Source organism: Anabas testudineus, chromosome 10 (genome assembly GCF_900324465.2).
Source record: "Anabas testudineus chromosome 10, fAnaTes1.2, whole genome shotgun sequence".
NCBI lineage: Eukaryota > Metazoa > Chordata > Actinopteri > Anabantiformes > Anabantidae > Anabas > Anabas testudineus.
In genome coordinates, this window is record NC_046619.1 from 7,766,064 (window position 1) to 7,789,801 (window position 23,738).

The window sequence follows — 23,738 nt, forward strand, 5'->3', positions numbered from 1 at the left end:
GTGAGAGAGGGGTGGGGTGATATGTGTTGCTGCAACTACAGAATACTTGCTTGAGCTTCCATTCTATAAACTGTTACCTGGTTTTTAGGTACCGTTTATTGTAAGTGACTTTTCCTTACCAAAACCTGTGATGATGCTAACCTCAATGGATCTTATCTTGTCAAATAGAATAGAAATTCAAATGGAGGGTGGGTCTGCCTTCAGGGACTATAACACTCAACAAGCAGGCAAGCAGTAATACTTCAAAGACTAAGAAAGCGTTAACTATAATTGGATAGCTCTTCTTAGGATGTCTGCTGTTTTAAGCACATTCCCGTATTTAGAGAAACACATTCTTCTCCATTTTATGGCATATCCATGCCATTCTTTGGTTTGCTTTGAACCTCTTACAGTTTCCTTAATAAGGAAACTTTTGCTAATGATTTCTGAGACAGAGGTCATCAGTCACAACAAAGATTGCTAAACTGCACAGGAATTTGTGGTTGGAGAATTCACATTAATTTAACAGTTTGGTCAGAATACCCTATTCCAGAATACCAAATCATTCATAGTGACACAATTAGTAGAACAATTTAAAAGTTTCTTTCCCATGAGTGGGTTTAAAGACAAATAATTTAACCCCACTTGCATTTTGCTTTTGTGGTGAACAATCAGAAATGGAAACCAACTGTTTGGGCTTGCACTTGGACATCCAATAAAAATATAAAGGTATTATCTGTATCCCAGTAAATGAAAAGATGATATGATGTTATGATCATTGCATTGCACAGATCTGACCAAAGTAAAAATAATCAAGCTCTCAAGCTCGATTATGTGCTGAAAATAGCAGCAGCTTATTTTAATGAGATTGCTATGCTGTGCTTTGCAGTGGGCTTAGATTATTTATCTATCTATCTATGCCAGTAAAATGTAGGCCCTGGCGACTGCCAATGGAAGATATAGGGGTAAAGACATTTGTTTAACCAAATTAACTGATCTGCATTTGGAATGACGGGGACTGCAGTCTGTTGCCGTACACTGTATTTATATTTAAGAATCTTTTCAGTGTTGATTTGGGTATCAGATGGAAATGTCTTCTGATCATCAACATATTTTCCTCATAATGAGTCAAGACGTCCCCCTCTCTCTCCCCGGACCGGAACGTCTCAAGTGCATGTGCCATTCATTGAAAAGGGGTGCTGTCAGCGTGACGTCACAGACATCACCCAATCCCACGTTAGAGTAGGGCCCAAGTGGGCGTGGCGGATGAGGGAAATCCTGACTCGCATTGGGTGGTGGCTGATGGGTGGGCGGGGCTTGTAGACGGAAGTGTGTCCCGACTGGCCCGGCTGTCATCTAGAAGAGAGAGGAGACCATTTACGCCGGCTGCCTAGGACACGCAGAAAAAGGAAAAACGCTAAAATATGGCAACATCAAAACGATAAGGTCATGACGCCGAAGTGAAGGTAGCTATGCCCCACTTATTGCTAAGTACGCGTGTGTACCGATACGGTCAGATGCGGTCGCGCTTGCGTTGTGTTATTTCAAAATGCGAAAATGATGACAAGGGTTAGTCGGCTGTGTGACATTGAACACACAGGACACGAAACAGACGAGGTCGTTTAAAGAGCCATACCCCATTTCCAACTTCTAACTGCCATGTCCTGGCAAATGTCGTCGTCGTGCTGTCGTCGATAACGGTGTCGTGTACGTTGACGAAACTTCGAGCGACGTCGTAGTCGTTGGATGCGTTTATTGCTGCCCAGCTGGTTTTGCAAATATGCTCCCACGTCTCTGCGGCTGTCGGCTAGTATCCTAGCCTAGCGGCTTGCTGAAGGGAACTACCCCAGATTCAGAACAGACAGGAGACGTCATCAACATTTTCCTGTATTTAAATGGTCGCGTATGACGAGGTCATTGCTGAAAAGGGAAGATTACTCGGTAGGTGTCATGCTCTTAAGTCATCTCGGCGTTTGGGGGGGTTCATAGGAACTATAATGCACGAACATACGTGGAGAATGACTGCTGGGATCTGCATGATTAATAGGGCACATGGAAGGTGGCGGAGCAGCTGTTAGCTTGCTGCTAGCTGCGTGAACGACCTTTAGAGGCGTCAGTTTCAGCAGCTCAGGCTGTTAGCAGTCTGCGCTGCTTGTGCTGGGTGTTTTCCGTGCCTGCCTGCTATTTGAGTGTTACATGCCATCCAGGCCTCCCGTGGCCACGCAAGTCAATGATTTAATCTCACTGATTGCATCACAAGACCAGGCAGGGTGCAGCCCAAGCACACTCACTGCGTTTGGCGAGGCTTGTTTTTTTTTTTTGTTTTTTTTTCTGAAGGCCAGATCAGCTTGAGGTGTAACGGCCTTGTGTTTTTTTTTTTCCCTCCCCCTTTCCCTATCCCTGCCCCTCCCCAACCCACATTTTAGGATAAGACGGTGAAAGCCAGAAGTCAACTGAAGATTTACTGGGTGTCCTAAATGGGGGACTACGGGTTTGGAGTTCTGGTAAAGAGCAGCAGTGGTAACAAATCTGCTTTCCCTGTAAGGATCCCTCCTCACCTGCAACCCCAGCACCCTCACCACCCCTCCAATCCCCCCAGCCCCCCTACCTTCGTAAACAACACCTGCTCCACTAATGGGGGCAGTGCTTGGCTGTTCCCCGCTGTAGCCCAGCACAGTAACATGCAAGATGAGATTCTGGAGGCAGACAAGTCCAAGGCGTTGGACCTCCAGGACATGCAGGAGAAGTCTCAGGTCCAGACCCAGCCACAGGCCCTGTCACCCGGCCAGCAGGAGGCTGGCGGAGGCCTAGGAGAGCTTGAGGGTGCTCTGCCTGAAGATGGCTCACTGGAGAAGGGTTCGTTAGAGAGCAGCAGTGGTAAGGAGAAGCTGAGGGTGGAGTCCCCGGTGCTGAGTGGGTTCGACTACCAGGACAGCCTTGGGATGGGTACAAGCTGTGCCCAATCCACCTCCTCCTCATCCTCGCTGACCAGCTTCAACAACTGGTCCCCTGCTGTCCCATCCACCCAGTCTCCAGTGGTAGGGGAAGATGTTGGAGGGTTCTTTGGTCCAGCTGGCTCCAACGCCAACGGGCCTCACCTCCTATTCCAGAACTTCTCCCACCATGCTGGGCCTGGCTTTGGAGCAGGGGGTAGTTTCTCCCCTCAGATTGGACCAGTCTCCCAGCACCACCCACCCACCCCTCACCCCCAGCATTATCACCCCCATGGTCAGGGTGTGCCACAGCAGCACCGGCGCTCCCCAGCTAGCCCTCATCAACCCCAACCCTCCTTTCCCCCACATCCCCATCGCACTGGACCATTTACCCAGCTGCCCCACCTCACTCCTGCCCAGAACAAACCCCCCTCACCCTGGGGAAGCTACCAGAGCCCCTCAACTCCCACATCTACTTCCTGGAGCCCCGGTGGCTATGGTGGCTGGGGAGGCACACAGGGGGTTCGAGAGTACCGACGGGGGGTAGGTGGAGGCATGACAGGCCTTAACTCCATCTCTCCACTGAAGAAGTCCTTCCCCAACAACCAGGTAGATGAGATTGTCAGAACTATAACGCAGATATGAAGCAAATTTTGAATGAATTGGTTTACACAATACATTTGGTTAGGAGATGTATATGAAACTCATCATCTGTCCTCCAGGTTCCATCTCAGAAGTTCTCCAGAAACAGCTCTGGCTTCACACACAAGGGCTGGGAAGACAGCATGAGCCGCAGTGACAGCGTCTACCCTTTCCAGGTATGCATTAGTATACGGTCAGTAAAACTCTGTTCTTTTAAGCATCAGACAAAATAATTCTCATACACTAACTTCTTGGAGTCGACAACAGACATGAACTAAGGTCCCTTAGTATCACAAAATATATCTAACGTATTCTTCAGGGACAAATTAAATTAATTCTTTTAAACTTGCTCATCTGTATGAGATGTAACAATTAAGCCACTGAGCAAAGCAGGATATGTTAGAGCTAAGCCAGCTCAATGGATGAATTGAAACTTATTGTTTACTTTTGCCTTAGGTCTTATCTAGATCATTGGCTTGTGTAAGAGCAGTCTTATCATCTGCTCTCATCACATGGCTTTCCTCTTGTCCTGATTTGAGAAGTCTTGTTCTCAACTGTAGCTTTGCATGCTCTCATCCTGTTTAAATACAGTGATGCAACCTCACTTGAGTTATGTATTGCTCATTTTAGCTATTCTTAGTCATTTTAATACTCATTTTTACCTTGGACTATGTAATTTAATTAATTGCATTAATTTAAATTTGATGTGGTGCAATGATATTTGGATATCATCTAAATAATGAATTGGACAGATGCTTTTTTTGATTTCATAGATATGCAGGTAAGTTTTCTGTAGCTCCATTTCCTGTTTACAGTGCTTTCCGCTGAAGGTGTCTACAGGGATATTCTCTGCAGTTTTGTAATAGCTATTACAGACAAGCCAAACTATGTCAGTACTCTTGCAGCTTGTGTTGCTTTAGATGGTGGGAAGTGAGGAGGCTAATTGTTGTCTTCCTTTCTTTCAGCAGGAGCGGACACGGTCCTTTGATGGTTTCAGTATGCATTCTCTGGAGAACTCTCTGATTGACATTATGAGGGCTGAGCAGGATTCCTTGAAAGGTTGGTTCACACACTAACAATAGTGAGAAAGGGATAGCTTTTTTCCTGATGCTGTAGATAAATACAGCTGTCTGTCGCATGTGCTTGACATTAAGTAGAAACTGCTTATTATTTAATATCGTTGACTGCATTGACGACAGGTTTTAAGTTTAAACATTAATGCTAATTGTTGGATGGATAACAGAAATTTTGTGTTGGTCACAATATTGACAATATATTATGTCAAGACTTTAGGAGAACCTGACATCTTTATTACAGTTGCAAATGGATATTTTGATGTTTTTTATTAATTTTTTTGCAACATAACCTAATTAGATAATAATTAACAGTGATTGCATGCCTAGAAAGATTGTTTGATGAGAGGGGTCCTCTTTTTAAATCCAAATTATGTACTCAACTGCTTTAGGTTAAACAACTCAGTTTTGTCCTATGAAAAAAATGCTGGTAGTAAAAGTATCCTAATGCAAAGGTTTTTGTTTAAACATGTTTTTTTTTCTCCCAGCATTGGTACAAAACTCTACATGTTACATTCATACACCTGATTTGACTGTAACATGAATCAAAATCAATTGGATTAGTTACAGTTCAGTCTCATATTACAGAACATTTATTTTATTCCCCATAATTACAGATTCAAGATTCAAAAATAAATTCGTAAAAACAACAGCATGGGCTGTTTTTACAGCTTCACTTTCTCTTATTAACATTTACATTTCTGGCTGCCAGAACCTCTTTTTCCATCACAGCCAGCTCTACTCATACTTATTTAGGCCAATTGATGCATGTTCCTTCCTTGACTGAAGGATTTTATAAACTTGACTGTTTATAAAATCCTGTGTTTTCCATCACTTGGTTTTATTAATCAAAATTTGATCCGTTTGGACAGTTGTCAGTTTTCAAGCAAATATTTATTGTTTTTTACTTATTTCAGTATTTGATTTCTCTGCCAAATCCTTCACACTTTCCATAAATGTGTGCTAAAAAGGGATTGTGAAATGTAGATATAGAACAGAATACATTCATTATAATGTTGGTGAGTGGGGAAGCTATTTATGAAGGAAATTAGTTAATGCAATTTTTTGTCCAGTAAGGAATAACTTCAGGACACATTGTTCTGAAGCCTTCGCTGTTTTTCTTGTGCAGGAAGCTGCAGTGTCTCTTTAGTGAGTTTGACCTCTATGAATGTTATTTAAATAACATGAATACAAACTTGTAGTGCTGTGATAGACGTCAGGTCTTAAAATTAATGCCTGTCAAATGCAGATGCAAAGAAAATGTGGCCAGCTTAATTGTTTTCCTACACAACTTTTGGGGTGTTTTTTATTTTACAAGTTGCAGCAGTCCAGTAGACCTGTTTCTGCATCTGCATCATCACACATGATGTTAATGTTTAAGTTCTTCTCTTAGAAAATTAGGTCAGACTACACTTGTTTTGCTAAGTTTTTCATTGAATCAGAAATCACATTCTAACGGCTACTGAGGTGCTTTCAGTACCTTTTTTGTAACAAAGGAACCCAAGTAAGGGTTATATGGGCCAAAACTGTTGTGGTTCATGAACAAAATGGGTTACTGAAATAAAATGAGACTTCTAGGAAAATATTTATCTTTAAAATATTTTATTTTTATATTCTTATAGGTCGACCAATTAATCGGGCTGATTTTTGACATTTCTAATTAATAGTCATTGGCTGTTGTCTGCACTCGTGCTAGCTGGTTAATAAAAATGTCTGCAGACTCATCAGCACCCTATGCTGGCAGCATGTCACATGTACATGAAAGAGATAACTACTGTGTATGAATGTGAAAAATGATTTGGGTCAACACTTGAAAAGAGCAGTTAGTGAGATTAGCAGATCTGAAACACAGTTAGTTAGCCGCCTCTAATCTCTGTGACCTTGGATGGGCTCAAGTCCTTCACACAGAGGGGATAGCTGCCAGGAGAACAGAGGGAGCCCAGGTGACAACTGTATGTCGTTTCACCTGACTTGTTAATGTATGTGCAATTTAAAAATCAGTGAAAAGTCAAATAGTTCAAAATAAAACGCGTAAAACTGGAAGGATAGTGGTGAACTGTCATCTTCAAGGAAGAAATGTGGTCGGGAAAAAAATGACCGATACGCATGGTTCTGAATTACCAGGTTATTCCATCAATGGATTTTTTTTTTTTTACTTCCCTGATGTCACAGTCATATACCAAGATGACAATGCCAGGATTCATCAGGCTCAAATTGTGACAGAGTGGTTCAGGGAGCATGATGCATCATTTTCACATATGCATTGGCCACCACAGAGTCCAGACCTTATCCCCATTAAGAATCTTTGGGATGTGCTGGAGAAGACTTTGCGACTCTCCCATCAAAAAAGTTATGCATCTCTGGACGGGAATACATGTTGTCATTGCAGAGTCTTATTGAAATGATGGGGTGATGCTGTGAATGGGCATTGTATTTCCGCTTATGATGAAAATGCACTGACTATTTGTGTTTCAGTTGTAATTGGCTTCCAGCTCTCTAGAGATTGCCATTGTGCATAAAAAAAGCATATTGGTCGACCACTAGTTCATAGTGCTATATAAATCCTGTCGCCAATCTTCCATGGATAATGATGAGCATTTTATTATTAACAGTCACTGACTGTGTAAAACAAGTGCATGTTGCCTTTAGTTTGATTACATACAGTAAATAACTAATTCAGTGACGTGGGATTGTTACTACATATTGTCATATTTAATAGATTTAATCTCTGTTGACTTTCTACTATAAAAATTTAAATAATAGCAGTCTGATGTTATTTATAATTGGTAAACACAGCTGTTGCCTCCAAGTTGTAGAAGTCATATTGTCTGTTCTACTACTCTGTTATCTCTTCTATCATTTGCCTTTTTTTAAAAAGTCATCTTAAGAGTGTTTTGTGTGTTTCACATGCAGCAAGAAGTTACGGAAGAAGACGAGGTAAAGTTTATGAACATGGCTTTTTTTTTTTCTCTTGTTTAAAAAGTGGTAATGAGGCCTGAAATGAGGACTTGTGTTTGTGTTTGTCTGTCTGCTTAATTTAGTTATTGTCACTGATTATTCTTCTTGAATGCTGTTACCACCTCGTGCTAATTGTAATATTTAACCTTTTTATTTCAAGTCTCAAAGTTCGTTTTGACTTCCATAGTGATAATCGAGATCATTCTCTCCAATAGGCCATTCCTCTCTGTTCCCCATGGAAGATGAGCGCTCTTTTGGAGATGACGAGTCAAGTGACCAGGGGCTTCCTGGCCTTGGCTCAGCCCACTGTTTCCACCACCTTAATGGTGAACGTGTGGAGCGGTATTCTCGCAAGGTGTTTGTTGGAGGGCTCCCCCCAGACATTGACGAAGGTGAAGATATTACAGCTACAGTAGATGCTTCACATGCTATAAAATTGTGACTTAGGAGAAATGTTGATGATAATCAGTCTGTTGATATTGTGATGAACAAATAAAATCAGCTTCTCTTACAAAAATGTATAAGTGGCCTCAGACCTTTGAATAGTCATGTACTGCGGACTGATTTGCTTACTGATTTTGAGTGACTTTCATTTTTCAGATGAAATCACTGCCAGTTTCCGTCGATTTGGTCATTTGTTTGTTGACTGGCCTCACAAGGCAGAGAGCAAGTCCTATTTTCCTCCTAAAGGTGAGTCAAACCATATTCAAAAACGTGTTCCAGTTTGTTTGCTCTACAGCATAACAGCAGTGCACATTGGTGTGTGTGTGTGTGTGTGTGCGAGCGCGCATGTGTTTATTGTTCCATATGCACAACCTTTCCAGGATACGCCTTCCTGCTGTTCCAAGATGAGAGCTCTGTTCAGGCTTTAATTGATGCCTGCATTCAGGAGGATGGGAAGCTTTACCTGTGTGTCTCCAGCCCCACCATCAAAGACAAACCTGTAAGTATATTTCGGTGCCACATTTTCCACATACTTGCTATCCTGCTTGCCCAAAGCACAGAAGTAACACAGGGCTTCAAAGCCATAAGTGGTCTTTGCTGTGTTGTTTTATGGTCACATCTCAGAAAACTAGAAAGTTTATTGCAGCTCCCATATTCAAACAAGGGATTTACTGTGATAATCCATCAGCCATTTTGATTTTGGGCTCTGTTTATTGTTCTTTTCTCAGAGTTAGACTAATAACATGTACAAAAGTAAAATATTTTAGTGGTACTGATCTGTTTGCATATTTTGCACCCATAATACTGAAGGTGACAAATGTAAAAACAGTGACCTCAACATGTGGTGCAAATGTTTTACTTCATTCAAGTGGCTTCTTGCAAAAATCCCTGGCCACAGCTGATGACATCCTGCAATGGCAGGAAATTTAACCAAAGAAATTTAAATAAGCAGCAAGCCAATGTTCATTTTGATTTCGGTCCAAATTGTATCTCGCTGACAGAAAGAAAAATGATGTTTTTGGTTCTTTTTGTTTTTCCCCCTCTTGGTTTGGGTAGGTCCAGATTCGGCCCTGGAACCTAAATGACAGTGACTTTGTAATGGATGGCTCTCAGCCATTGGATCCGAGGAAGACTATCTTTGTCGGAGGTGTCCCTCGTCCCCTACGTGCAGGTATGTGTGTGGTAACCACTGTTTGTGCTGCATTTTAATCACTGCACATTTTTAACACCATTCATTTGTTATTGTGCATCACCTTTCCAGTGGAGCTCGCTATGATCATGGACCGTCTTTATGGGGGAGTGTGTTATGCGGGGATCGACACTGACCCTGAACTCAAGTATCCAAAAGGGGCGGGGCGAGTGGCCTTCTCCAATCAGCAAAGCTACATTGCAGCCATTAGTGCCCGATTTGTTCAACTGCAGCATGGGGAGATTGATAAACGGGTAAGTTGATCTGATATTGGTAGCTTTCTGTTCTGATCTTAAGAACATGAAGCTTGGAAATATTCATATTATTGTGAAATATTAATGTCCAGTTATTCAACATGCTGCTGTGTCTGCCTTCACGTTTTTCTCGACCTCCATTTTAACGCAGTTTTTATGTCATCCATTTCATCTCTTCCTCTCAGGTGGAAGTCAAGCCATATGTCCTGGACGACCAGCTGTGTGATGAGTGCCAGGGCACCCGCTGTGGAGGGAAGTTCGCTCCTTTCTTCTGCGCTAACGTGACCTGTCTTCAGTACTACTGCGAGTACTGCTGGGCAGCCATCCACTCCCGTGCTGGCCGTGAGTTCCACAAGCCGCTGGTGAAGGAGGGAGGGGACCGACCACGACACATCTCCTTCCGCTGGAACTGAGGCGAGAGGGCAAGGGAGGGAGGCAACACATGATCGGGGAGGGATTGCGAGAAAGGGGTAGTTAGGGAAAGGGTATGGGCTATGATATGAAAAATAAATGCACTTTTCTTTTAAGTTAAAAGCAAAATACTTAATTTATTTTTTATTATTATAATTTTTTTTTAAATTGGGCCTTCAAAAAGAAGTAAATGCTAAGAGAGCAAAATCCCATTTATGTTTTGACATGTGTGCATGAGCATTTGGATGCATTAGATTTGGATTTAGGCGTTTTCTGACTTGACTGTACTTTTTTTTTTTTTTTGTGCTAGCTGGCAAAGCTGCTTACATTTGTTGTCAAGAGTAACATAAAATTTAAGTGAGTTTTATCATACCTAAATCAGTATACTATGGAAGTTGAGTTTCAGAAGGGTGCATTTTCTTACTTTTTGCTTGCAGGATTAGAGAACAACTGTACCATTTACCAAAGGTTGAGTGCAAAAGGTTGGGTTGAATGGAGGAGGAACACTGTTTCAGATTGTCAGACAGCTTCTGGCCATGTCACAAAACAAAATCTCCCCTCAGTCTGGCACACGTGTTGAGATTGCTGGCATGTGTTTTTAGGTCTTGGTTTAAAAGTCGACACTTTGCAACCAGAAAGAGCAAACCAAAGATTGGCCTAAAATACATCATCAAAAGCGGATGTTGGTCTGAGGGTTTTCAGCATAATGTCCCCTCATGTTACGACGGGGGAAAGGCTGGTGTTTCAGTTTGTAGGTTTCAACTAATAACGACACAGCCCTCAGGGCTCAGGTATTGGCAGTAGTATTTGCTCACTTTATATTGTCAGGGATATTAGCACTGGAAGCTAACATGCTAATGTAGTACAAACTAATGGGAATGCACAGTCCAGTCTCCCCAAGCTGTTCTCATGATGTACCACTGCACGCTCTACCATGACTGGAGCTTCTATCACAAGTGTTGTGGTTGGATATGGTAGTAGCTAGAATTTGCTGTCACAGAGATAAAGATATTATTTTATACATGGCCTGCTGATTTTTGTACAGTGTTTTATAGCTGATTATTTTGTCATGAACATATATACATTTATTATGCACTACTTTTCTAAATATTTTTTTCAATAGTCATTTTAGGCACATTTTTCACAGATGGGAGAACTCCTTTTGCAATACCTCATTTTTTTCACTTGGTGAAAAATAATTTTGTACCTTTGTTACTAAGAGATCTGCATTTATGGTAAACTTAATTTAAAAAAAGAAAATGAATGATATGAATATAATTTTCAATTAGCTTTTATATATTTAAGTGCTGGTAAATCTGAAAATCGTCTGGTGCATCAGTGTGATTCTGTAGATAAAAAAAATAATGAAGGCTATCAGTAGCCAGTCATATATGGGTTTTCCTCTGTTCTAATAACATAATTACAGGATCCTAAGGCATGACAAGACCTTTCTAAACTGATTTTGATAGTCTTGAAAATATATTATGATATTTCACTCCTAGGTGTAGTCAGTAAGATTATCAGTAGGGTACATGTTTTGGCTTTGGTCAATGTGAAATCTTCCCTTCTATCACCGGAGTGGGTATCAGCTGTTTGAATATTTAGATCCTCTTTCTGGGACTGCCTGTAAGTTCTACTTATTCTTGGCATGCATAATGTAATACAGAAATAACATGGCTAGTGTTAATGCAGGACCTAATGTAATGCACTAGATCTCCTTTTTCCTTTTCTTTTCCTTCTCTCTTCGAGATCACCTCTCTTGTAGCCTCTCTTTAAATGATGGAGTTTGCCTTCCTTACACAGACATGATGTTTATGCAATCTACACAGTGACAACACTTTGGATGCGTTTTGCAATGTAGAGGACACTCAGTAGGAGACTTGATCACTTGACCTCCCCCCTCCTCCCCCTTTGTGATGTGGCATGCTTTGGGACATAACCTGAATGTGATTTAATGTTGCAAGTTAACTTTGAGCCATTATGTGCAATACTTATTCTTTCCAGAAACAAGTCTCCACGGTGTAAGTCATTTAATCCATATGAATCATGCAGTCATTTACAGATTATTTGTTACCTATCATTCATGCTGATGTCTGCAAGGAAAAAAAAGACTAATTTATACCTGAATTTATTTTTAAACATTAGTTTTGTGCTTATTTACTTATTTTGCTACTACCATGCTACTGTGATTGAAAACATTGTATATACTAGGTCAATAATGTATTTAGCATTTGCTATATTTTCAACTGAAATGTATAACTATCATTTTGATCAGATTCTTTTCTTATATTTTTGAGGTGATGTGTTCAATTTGTTGACGTGTCTAGTTTTTCTAATTGCTGTATTGTGCTCCCCATTTCCAGATGAAAAGAATATTATGTCTGTTAGTATTACTTGATTGCAAAATTTCAATAGTTTTTAATTGTATGCTGGGAAGGTTATATTTATTAACTTTTTTTTTTTTTTTTTTTTTTTACCTGATATCATTTTGATTTTTATTAAGTCATTTCACATTTATACGTAAGTTCCGATTTTTATATTTTCTTCCTGTTTAATTTACGCTACAAACGGACGTCAGTTTTTATAGTTGGTTTGTAGTAATGAAGTAAAACAAAGATCTAATGTCATATATTCATTTGCTGCCAACTGTTTGTAACTGTATGCATACATTTGAAGTATTTGTAATGTGAGATGTTGAACGAATAAAACAGCTGTCAGGAAGAATCATATGTATGATTTTAATTCACAGCAGTTGAGGCTTGAATGTTTCATTTTCTTCTAGTAGGTGCGACTCTCATGCCCGATGCCATTGTTGAGTGAGAGCACGGTTTTGGCACATCTGGCAAGTTGAGCTGAATCAGGTCAGACTTATTTATAGACTGAAGATTATTTTGGGCCTTAGTGAGTTCTTTCTAGTGCACCTAATTCCTAATTCCCCCCACTTTTGTCTCATTAAACCTTTTCTAGTCTAATGCCTATATTTTATTCCTCTAAATTACAGGTGCACAACTAAGCAGCAAACTGTAGGAAGTGGAGTTTATACCAACAACATACGTTTTAAAAGAGATCAGAGGAACAACTTAATGCACCATTTATAAATGTATCTCTAGCCTGTATTAAACTAAAAATGACCTCAAACAATGTCAACCTTTCTTCACTACAACACTTTGTAGTCTGCAGCCATGTGGCCTTTGTGCACCTCCACACACTAAGCGGGATAATACCGCCCCCTGCTGGACGACCGTGCTGCAAACACCGCAGTGAAGACGAGGCAGGCTGGGAACAGTTGAAATGGTAAAGGTCAGGGGTCTCATTTTCTCTTCCTGGTCTATCTGACAGGGTAAAACATGTCGCCAGTGAAGACTGCGTATGTGTCTCTCTCTGGCTCTCAGCAAGGCTCCAGTGAAGGAGAGGACCGGACCGTGGAGCAGCCCGAGGCCCGCTCTCAGTTTCCGAGGCCGAGCAGGAGCGGGAGCCAGCGGGCCGCAGGGGAGCAGACCCGGTCCGTGTTGAAAGTGAAATTACCAAACCTGCATTTGTCCAAGAAGGCGACAAAGAGGGACAAAAGCTCGACGACATGGACCGAGCTCAGCGCACAGACACCCGGCACAACCACGGCCACAGGAGACGGAGCGAGTAAAGTTCATGTTCATGTGTCTCAATGCTGCTGTGTGTAGAAGGCCAGCTAGTCTGTTTACCTGTTTACCTGTTTATTACATACAGGTCTGTTAGTTTATTACATACAGGTCTGTTAGTTTATTACATACAGGTCTGTTAGTTTATTACATACAGGTCTGTTAGTTTATTACATACAGGTCTGTTAGTTTATTACATACAGGTCTGTTAGTTTATTACATACAGCTCTGTTAGTTTATTACATACAGCTCTGTTAGTTTATTACATACAGGTCTGTTAGTTTATTATATACAGGTCTGTTAGTTTATTATATACAGGTCTGTTAGTTTATTACATACAGGTCTGTTAGTTTATTACATACAGGTCTGTTAGTTTATTATATACAGGTCTGTTAGTTTATTATATACAGCTCTGTTAGTTTATTACATACAGGTCTGTTAGTTTTACTACATACAGGTCTGTTAGTTATTAATTACATACAGTCTGTTAGTTTATTACATACAGGTCTGTTAGTTTATTATATACAGCTCTGTTAGTTTATTACATACAGGTCTGTTAGTTTATTACATACAGGTCTGTTAGTTTATTACATACAGGTCTGTTAGTTTATTACATACAGGTCTGTTAGTTTATTATATACAGCTCTGTTAGTTTATTACATACAGGTCTGTTAGTTTACTACATACAGGTCTGTTAGTTTATTACATACAGGTCTGTTAGTTTATTACATACAGGTCTGTTAGTTTATTACATACAGGTCTGTTAGTTTACTACATACAGGTCTGTTAGTTTATTACATACAGGTCTGTTAGTTTATTACATACAGGTCTGTTAGTTTATTACATACAGGTCTGTTAGTTTATTACATACAGGTCTGTTAGTTTATTACATACAGGTCTGTTAGTTTATTACATACAGGTCTGTTAGTTTACTACATACAGGTCTGTTAGTTTATTACATACAGCTCTGTTAGTTTATTACATACAGGTCTGTTAGTTTATTACATACAGGTCTGTTAGTTTATTACATACAGCTCTGTTAGTTTATTATATACAGGTCTGTTAGTTTATTACATACAGCTCTGTTAGTTTATTACATACAGCTCTGTTAGTTTATTACATACAGGTCTGTTAGTTTATTATATACAGGTCTGTTAGTTTATTACATACAGGTCTGTTAGTTTATTACATACAGGTCTGTTAGTTTATTACATACAGGTCTGTTTATTATAGGTCTGTTAGTTTATTACATACAGGTCTGTTAGTTTATTACATACAGGTCTGTTAGTTTATTACATACAGGTCTGTTAGTTTATTACATACAGGTCTGTTAGTTTATTATATACAGGTCTGTTAGTTTATTACATACAGCTGTTAGTTTATTACATACAGGTCTGTTAGTTTACTACATACAGGTCTGTTAGTTTATTACATACAGCTGTTAGTTTATTACATACAGGTCTGTTAGTTTATTACATACAGGTCTGTTAGTTTATTACATACAGGTCTGTTAGTTTATTACATACAGGTCTGTTAGTTTATTACATACAGGTCTGTTAGTTTATTACATACAGCTCTGTTAGTTTATTACATACAGGTCTGTTAGTTTATTATATACAGCTGTTAGTTTATTACATACAGGTCTGTTAGTTTATTACATACAGGTCTGTTAGTTTATTACATACAGGTCTGTTAGTTTATTACATACAGCTCTGTTAGTTTATTACATACAGGTCTGTTAGTTTACTACATACAGGTCTGTTAGTTTATTACATACAGGTCTGTTAGTTTATTACATACAGCTCTGTTAGTTTATTATATACAGGTCTGTTAGTTTATTACATACAGGTCTGTTAGTTTATTACATACAGGTCTGTTAGTTTATTACATACAGCTCTGTTAGTTTATTACATACAGCTCTGTTAGTTTATTACATACAGGTCTGTTAGTTTATTACATACAGGTCTGTTAGTTTATTATATACAGCTGTTAGTTTATTACATACAGGTCTGTTAGTTTATTACATACAGGTCTGTTAGTTTATTACATACAGGTCTGTTAGTTTATTACATACAGGTCTGTTAGTTTATTACATACAGGTCTGTTAGTTTATTACATACAGGTCTGTTAGTTTATTACATACAGGTCTGTTAGTTTATTACATACAGCTGTTAGTTTATTACATACAGGTCTGTTAGTTTACTACATACAGGTCTGTTAGTTTATTACATACAGCTGTTAGTTTATTACATACAGGTCTGTTAGTTTATTACATACAGCTCTGTTAGTTTATTACATACAGGTCTGTAGTTATTACATACAGGTCTGTTAGTTTATTACATACAGGTCTGTTAGTTTATTACATACAGGTCTGTTAGTTTATTATATACAGCTGTTAGTTTATTACATACAGGTCTGTTAGTTTATTACATACAGGTCTGTTAGTTTATTACATACAGGTCTGTTAGTTTATTACATACAGGTCTGTTAGTTTACTACATACAGGTCTGTTAGTTTATTACATACAGGTCTGTTAGTTTATTACATACAGCTCTGTTAGTTTATTATATACAGGTCTGTTAGTTTATTACATACAGGTCTGTTAGTTTATTACATACAGGTCTGTTAGTTTATTACATACAGGTCTGTTAGTTTATTACATACAGCTGTTAGTTTATTACATACAGGTCTGTTAGTTTATTACATACAGGTCTGTTAGTTTATTACATACAGGTCTGTTAGTTTATTACATACAGCTCTGTTAGTTTATTACATACAGGTCTGTTAGTTTACTACATACAGGTCTGTTAGTTTATTACATACAGGTCTGTTAGTTTATTACATACAGGTCTGTTAGTTTACTACATACAGGTCTGTTAGTTTATTACATACAGCTGTTAGTTTATTACATACAGGTCTGTTAGTTTATTACATACAGCTGTTAGTTTATTACATACAGGTCTGTTAGTTTATTACATACAGCTCTGTTAGTTTATTACATACAGGTCTGTTAGTTTACTACATACAGGTCTGTTAGTTTATTACATACAGGTCTGTTAGTTTATTATATACAGGTCTGTTAGTTTATTACATACAGGTCTGTTAGTTTATTACATACAGCTCTGTTAGTTTATTATATACAGGTCTGTTAGTTTATTACATACAGGTCTGTTAGTTTATTACATACAGGTCTGTTAGTTTATTACATACAGGTCTGTTAGTTTATTACATACAGCTCTGTTAGTTTATTACATACAGGTCTGTTAGTTTATTACATACAGGTCTGTTAGTTTATTACATACAGGTCTGTTAGTTTATTACATACAGCTCTGTTAGTTTATACATACAGGTCTGTTAGTTTATTACATACAGGTCTGTTAGTTTATTACATACAGGTCTGTTAGTTTATTACATACAGGTCTGTTAGTTTATTACATACAGGTCTGTTAGTTTATTACATACAGGTCTGTTAGTTTATTACATACAGCTCTGTTAGTTTATTACATACAGGTCTGTTAGTTTATTATATACAGGTCTGTTAGTTTATTACATACAGGTCTGTTAGTTTATTACATACAGGTCTGTTAGTTTATTACATACAGGTCTGTTAGTTTATTACATACAGGTCTGTTAGTTTATTACATACAGGTCTGTTAGTTTATTACATACAGGTCTGTTAGTTTGTTACATACAGGTCTGTTAGTTTGTTACATACAGGTCTGTTAGTTTATTACATACAGGTCTGTTAGTTTGTTACATACAGGTCTGTTAGTTTATTACATACAGGTCTGTTAGTTTATTACATACAGGTCTGTTAGTTTATTACATACAGGTCTGTTTATTATAGGTCTGTTAGTTTATTACATACAGGTCTGTTTATTATAGGTCTGTTAGTTTATTCCCATAAAAAGCTTTTTAAGGTCACGGTCTTCAAAGGGGGTGACCCCAGTTTAAACTTCAAGAGTGCAGCTAGATCAACTAAAGATAAATATCAATCACTGACCTACAGTATATTTAAGCTGACAGAGGTACTGGAAGTATTCAACTAGTATAGATTATAGGTAAACTATAACTAGCTGCAGATTCACATGTAGACTTTTCTTTTCTCTTACCAGGTGTCGGCACAGATTCTCAGTCTGCTGGTGGAAGTGTTTTCTTGTTCTCCCAAAGCCCCACCAGCAAACCAACCAACGAGAAGGAGAAGGTAGGCTGTATGCAAAACGTACGCTTTTCCTACTATAACAAGCCAATAAAAAAGGAAGAACTAGGCCTGATGATAAAGCTGCTCAATCTGCAGCTCCTCGTCTACTTCACAGACATACAAGCTCTTTTATTTACCCTTCTTTCTTTTCCTGGTAACGTCACCTGTTCTGGATAGGCCAAGTTTGCTGTTCTTAGGACCATCTCCAAGATGCTGGAGGAGAACCAGCTTATTAGACAGAGACTGGCTGCCATCCGCCAGACCAACTGAGGCTGCACCGAGTGACTGAGATAGCCCGCAGCCCTAGCCTAGCTGGTCATTTACCTTTAAAATACATCATCAGTGTTTTAACTAGTTGGTATGTTTAGTTCTTGAAGCATGCAGAGTTGATGTCAGTGTCACAACAAGGATCTAGTTTGATGCCTCATCTGTATTTGTAATTGCTTCTACGTGCTTCACATGTGCTGTGAGGCCATAAAGCTGAGAACAGTCTTTTACACAGTGTTTAGTGTTATCATAATAAAATAGTCCATATTCAAATCGTTATGCTTACATCTTTATTCAAATTAGTCTGGTTATTTACAGTTTTACAATATAACTAAATTACTATAGAGGTCAGTATAGGTATAGGTTGAGACTGTACTAGAAACAGTACAGTACTGATCTCACTAGATGACTTCAGATATGCCTCTTTTACTGATCCACCAGAGGGCACAATTTCATCTAATATCAGTGTCTGCAGGTCACACAACACTACACAGTGTATTCCTGCACCAGTGGACTTTTTACTATCCTCTCACCAAACTTTCACCAGCCCGTTTTACACCAACAATTAGAAAACAAACGTCTTTACATGTTTGCAGAGAACCGTCCTTTGCTGGTGTATTAATGATGCATAATAATACTATATTTCCAGTATGAATAGATAGCACTGTCTTAAAAAAACACAAAACAGAATGAGGTAGATAGGAACAATAAAGATCAAAGTAATAGTTGAACACTAGTTATGAGTTGTTAAAATAACGTGAAGATAGAATAGAGCTTAAATGATGAATGATTGGTGATTTTGAAAATGACATGGAGCAAATGTTATATGGGCAAATTGTATTGTTATTTTTAAAGTAAAAGTATTACTTTTTATTTATTAATATCAAGTGGTTGAATAAGGATATTGACCTGAGGCGGTTCACAAAAGTTTTCACTGATGAATTTGTCACCAAAGGTTTGAGGCGCTTTATCAGGATTTACATTAGTAAATCGACTTGAGAGCAGCATATGGCTGTGATTATTTTAACTGTGAAATAACTGTTGTTAAACCATGGACAATTTACTCTAAATTGTTCTGCAGTTTCTTAATGTTTTGATTGATGAGCCTCATTGCCTCTGCTTTTAGAGGCCAGTTGTTTTACCCTTTTCGGCCTTGAACACAACATGGCAGCCTTATCAGAGTTCTCACTGAAGCACTGTAATACACATTAGAGTACTCGCTGCCTTTGTAAAGTTATTGTACAACCCATATATACTACATCTGAGTGTATTTTAATACTTCAAAAACAAGTTTGCTGCAGATTTTGAATTTTGAAAGGATTAGTTGATCTTTTAAGTTAAGTTAAGTTAATGGAGAAAGCAGCTTGAATAAAGTTTGACAATAATACCATCTTAGACTCACCATATGTGAACACAGAATATGGAAAGTACTTCGACTCCTTAAGTTCATACTATGATGTACTCTGAGTACATCTGGTGGTTTTGCACCAGTAAACAGGTGGTTTACTGAGAGTGTTTTTACAGCATTGAGGATAAATGACTGTTGGGGTAATAATTAGCAGTTAAACAGGCTTTTTAATCAGAGCTGTGGTCTGCATGGAGACTGGCTGACTGTGGCAGCTGTACCTCCAGACCACACCGCTAAGCCTGCTGACATGCAGTTTTGCTGCATTGTTTACATGGATACAGGCCATCGGATGTTGTGCATTTCGAAACAAGCTAGTTATGTTGTTAGACCTGGTTGTGAAGTCATTGTAGTCGTTGGAGACAGGAGATGTTGCAGAGGAGATGGAGCTGCAAAATGTAAAGAAATACAGTATGTCATAAGCTATGTTGCTTATTTAATACTGTTTAGAACCAGCTGTGGAACTGTGTTCTCATAAAGTTGCAGCAAACACTAAGCCTCGCTTTGGAGTCTAAGCAGCTTTCTGAGGTTAGAGTTTGTGCTTGTTTTATTCAAATTTAGGTATCCTAGATAGCAGTGGGGTGCTACTTCTGTTTCTGATGATTCGCTATATTTTAACACCTACTGTACCACATCCTGACTGAAGAGGCTCAGTGTGAGAAACAGGACCTGGTGATGTCAGCAGAACTGAGAACTGTGCTGTTTCACTGCACTTTGTCAGGACAAACTCATTTTTAAATTAGTATGCTACCCTTCTTTAGACTAAAGAACTAGCAGATAAGGTCACGATAAACTCTATTTTAGTCAGTCACTTACTTAGCGCTGTGCCATTTTCATTCTTACTTGTCTACTGATAACCTGTTACACACAAGCACTCAAACCACAAATAACATCCAAAAATCCATCCACACCAAGTTCATCTACTACAAACAATTGATAAGTTACTGAGAAAATCACAACATATATAGAATGTTGCCCCAAAAGCAAACACCAGAAACTCCTCTAATCCACTAAATAAAGAGAATGACAGGTTTTTGGAAATGTGCCAAGTGCACTTTTATTTATTTAACATACAGTACATTTGTTTCTGAACAATGTATATATGGTGGTTAAGCGACGTGCACCCACACAAGGTGAATGAGTGATTGAATGATGCCACAGAGTTTAAAAACGTTTCTAATTATTCATGAAAGGCTGGTGTTAAACAGAAATTTGGTACGTTTGTTAAACTATGTATAGATATAGGAAGATTGAACTGTATTTTAGTCTCCTTCAAGCTTTGGACTCCACCAACTCCTTATAGGAAGATATGCTGCTGAGTGTCCCACTGTGTTCACTCATTATTTGCTAACTTTGTTAGTCTGTCTTTTGGTGCCATGGGCAGTGGTGTACAATGGATTTATCAGATCTTTATCAGAAAACAGCTGTAAATAGCACTGATGAGAATTATTATAATTAACTGCGAAGCTGTTCTTAGACACTCTGGTGCTTACTAAAAGCTAGATCAAACTATAATAAGAAACCATAACATCACTTACACATGTGGTTTGACAGGATTGTGGTAGCTTCCTTTCTTTGATGCATGTAAATTTAAAGAAATACAAGCAAAAAAATGTTAGCATGGCATTTGCTAAACCACAACATGGCTATGGTGCATTCAATTGTACTAATTGCCAGTCAGAGTTCAGGGCGTTGAAATTTGTAGAAGTTGTCACAGTGTCACATCAGACTTAATTGAGTAAACGGGCAGTATCATTTTGCAAGCCAAGAGCAAAGTGTTAGTGTGAGAAATGTGTCTCTTAAAGATCTGGTGGTATCCAGATAATCGAACCAGCTGTTTTACATCAATAATCTCTTCAGAACAGACTAAGGCTTGATTTTCAATAAATGTGTCCCTAACTTCTGTATGCCCTAAGTAAGTCAATAGATTAACCAATAATACCAATAGTTATAGTTACTGTTACACTGTGCACAAGCAATCGCATTTGTGTTTGCATGGTGACCGTTTGGTTATTACATATACTATTTTGTATTTAAGTTCTTAAAAGAATAGATCATTATGTTATGTCGTGTGTTGTTAGGTTAGAGCACTAGATGATGTTTGCAAGAGACTAAGTGGCCTTAAGAACTTGTCTTAGCGAACTGTTGTTAGGCCACAACACACTGATATGGTATTGTTGTATAAATGTGAATGTTCTGTTATTTTTAAAATCACCTCCATATGCTTTGGCCAATAATGCTTTGTTAGGGGATCACCTGGTTGTAACTGTGCTAATGTGTAATTATTCTGTCAGCAAAAAGAAAGGAAAGAAAGCTGAAGGTGAAGTCACTTGTGTTTGTGTTTAAGGAATTACAGTAAAAGACAAAATAAGAGGCTCTGAAACGAATAAAGCATCTGTGGCATGATGACTAATGTTTCCCAAATGGTAAAGTGTGAAGATAAATGAACGTTACTTAATGAAACCACAGCTAATTTAACAACACATTTGTGAGATCATATCATATGATTTCTGCTGTAAATGGGGTGTTAAGTGAAAGTTTACCTTACTACTGGACTGACAGGCTATAGGAGAGATACAGTATCACACTGTTGCATGTTACGCATATGCACAACTTTCATATTTATTATATGAGAATATATGAGAGTTTTTGCCACCCTCCATGTGGGAGACTGGGGTTCGAATCGTAGCTGTGGTCTAGATCCTACCGCCCTCTGCCTGCCTTTGTACCCCGTAAATCACTTTGGATAAAAGCATCTGCAAAATGACTAAATGTAAATAATAAGAAAATACATCTGGTTACCTACAGTATGTCAGGACAAAATTATCTCTTACATTGAAGCTGGGTTTGACGTTGTCTTTGGAGGTCGCAAGAGGTAACGTCTTGTGCAAAACCAAACAGCTATCGCCTTACCTCAGTTTTATTGTAGCACTGCTAGACAAACGGTCTGCTGCTACATTGTTATGGCCAAGTCCAGAAATATTATATTTACAAAAGCCTAATTGGTTCTCACCACTAGCCTCTGATAGGATGCAAACTGTGACAGTGATGAAAGCTCAATTTAAATCAGCCTCGTGGGTCACAATTGATGGTCTTTTTCTGTGCTTTCGAGTGTTGTGTTAGTGGAGATGTGTTATTGCAAAGTAGAGAGGTACTGTCATACACATTAATACCGTCATTAATATGTAGATCAGGACTAGAAAGTACCCTCTAACCACTGTGCTGCAGTTTTGGGAGTGGTGGGTGTCAAGTTTATAATAGGACTTACAGTATGTGAAGGCATGCAGGCCAAAATGCACCCCAAATAACCTCCTGTCCTTAGATTTGGGGAAAAACATCTAAGGAGCTCATTTTACTTTTTGCTGTAATCCATCCCACCCTATACTTATAACAACATTAAACATCACTTATCTTGAAGTTGTTTGTGGTTGAGCTGTTCTTTTTTAACGGGTAGTTTATTTTGACTGTCTCCAAATGAAATATTGATTTGGTCTTGATTGGCCTGTGATGGTTGCAGACTTAAAGTCTGTGGGTTGCGTGTGATATTGTGTTTCACTCAGCTTGGAATGTGTTCCTGCAGGTCCTTGAGACTTTTAAAATTCTTTTGTTTGTGTACATTTATGCAATAATGCGTGTTTAAGTTTATACTTAACGTTAGTGCCAGCAGAACTGATGCAGGTTACATGAGACAAAAGAGAGAGCGGTGCTAATAGGTGTGTGGGGCAATAGCCTGTGACTGACTCTGTAACCTTTGGTTGGTTGAGCACATGTTACCAGCTCAGCCACTAACATGGGCACTGACCTGTGGATAGAAGAGAGATAATTGGGCCTGGGTCCTGGAAAGAATATACAAAGACAAATTACACTGGTGGCAGGTTACAGTGAGCATAACATGTACTACTGAATCACCCACAAATTATTTAAAAATCAAGCTATGCAGGCCAGCACTTACCTGGACAGTGACAGAGTTTTTATGATTTTGCCTTCGTACACCACCACAATGGATTTAAAATAAATCAATCAAGATGCTATCAAAGTGTAGACATTCAGCTTTATTTTAAGAGATTTTACAAAAATATGGAAATTACCATTTAGGCAAACCGTCATTTTAAACATGGTACCTACATTTTCAGGGGTTCAATAATATTTGGACTATTGATTGACAGTTTAATTGACCAAGTGCAGTCCATTCCCATGTTACGTCAAGACAAATGAAGCAAATAAAATATCTGGAGTTGACATTTGCCAGCTATTTGCCTGGAGCTACCAATTTGAAGTCCAAAGAGATCTCAGTGCAAGTTAGGGAGGCCATCATTAGACTGAAAATATAACCTGCTAATCAAACTA

At 38.6% G+C, this 23,738-nt stretch overlaps 1 protein-coding gene across 4 annotated transcripts; it reads left to right on the plus strand.

Annotated features, from left to right (window-relative positions):
* Window positions 1-1,333: 1,333 nt before the first annotated feature.
* On the plus strand, window positions 1,334-12,607 carry LOC113160418 (cytoplasmic polyadenylation element-binding protein 4-like). 4 transcript variants are annotated; one of them, XM_026357655.1, is made up of 11 exons: window positions 1,334-1,445; window positions 2,406-3,521; window positions 3,635-3,730; window positions 4,520-4,613; window positions 7,541-7,564; window positions 7,801-7,977; window positions 8,186-8,275; window positions 8,410-8,528; window positions 9,086-9,200; window positions 9,291-9,472; window positions 9,658-12,607. In XM_026357655.1, the coding sequence occupies exons 2-11, from the start codon at window positions 2,457-2,459 to the stop codon at window positions 9,883-9,885; spliced, it is 2,190 nt and encodes a 729-aa protein (XP_026213440.1). In that variant the 5' UTR covers window positions 1,334-1,445; window positions 2,406-2,456; the 3' UTR covers window positions 9,886-12,607. The 4 variants fall into 4 exon arrangements, with proteins under 4 accessions (XP_026213440.1, XP_026213441.1, XP_026213442.1 ...); XM_026357656.1 differs by having other exon boundaries at window positions 4,523-4,613; XM_026357657.1 differs by lacking the exon at window positions 7,541-7,564.
* The last annotated feature ends 11,131 nt before the right edge of the window (window positions 12,608-23,738 follow it).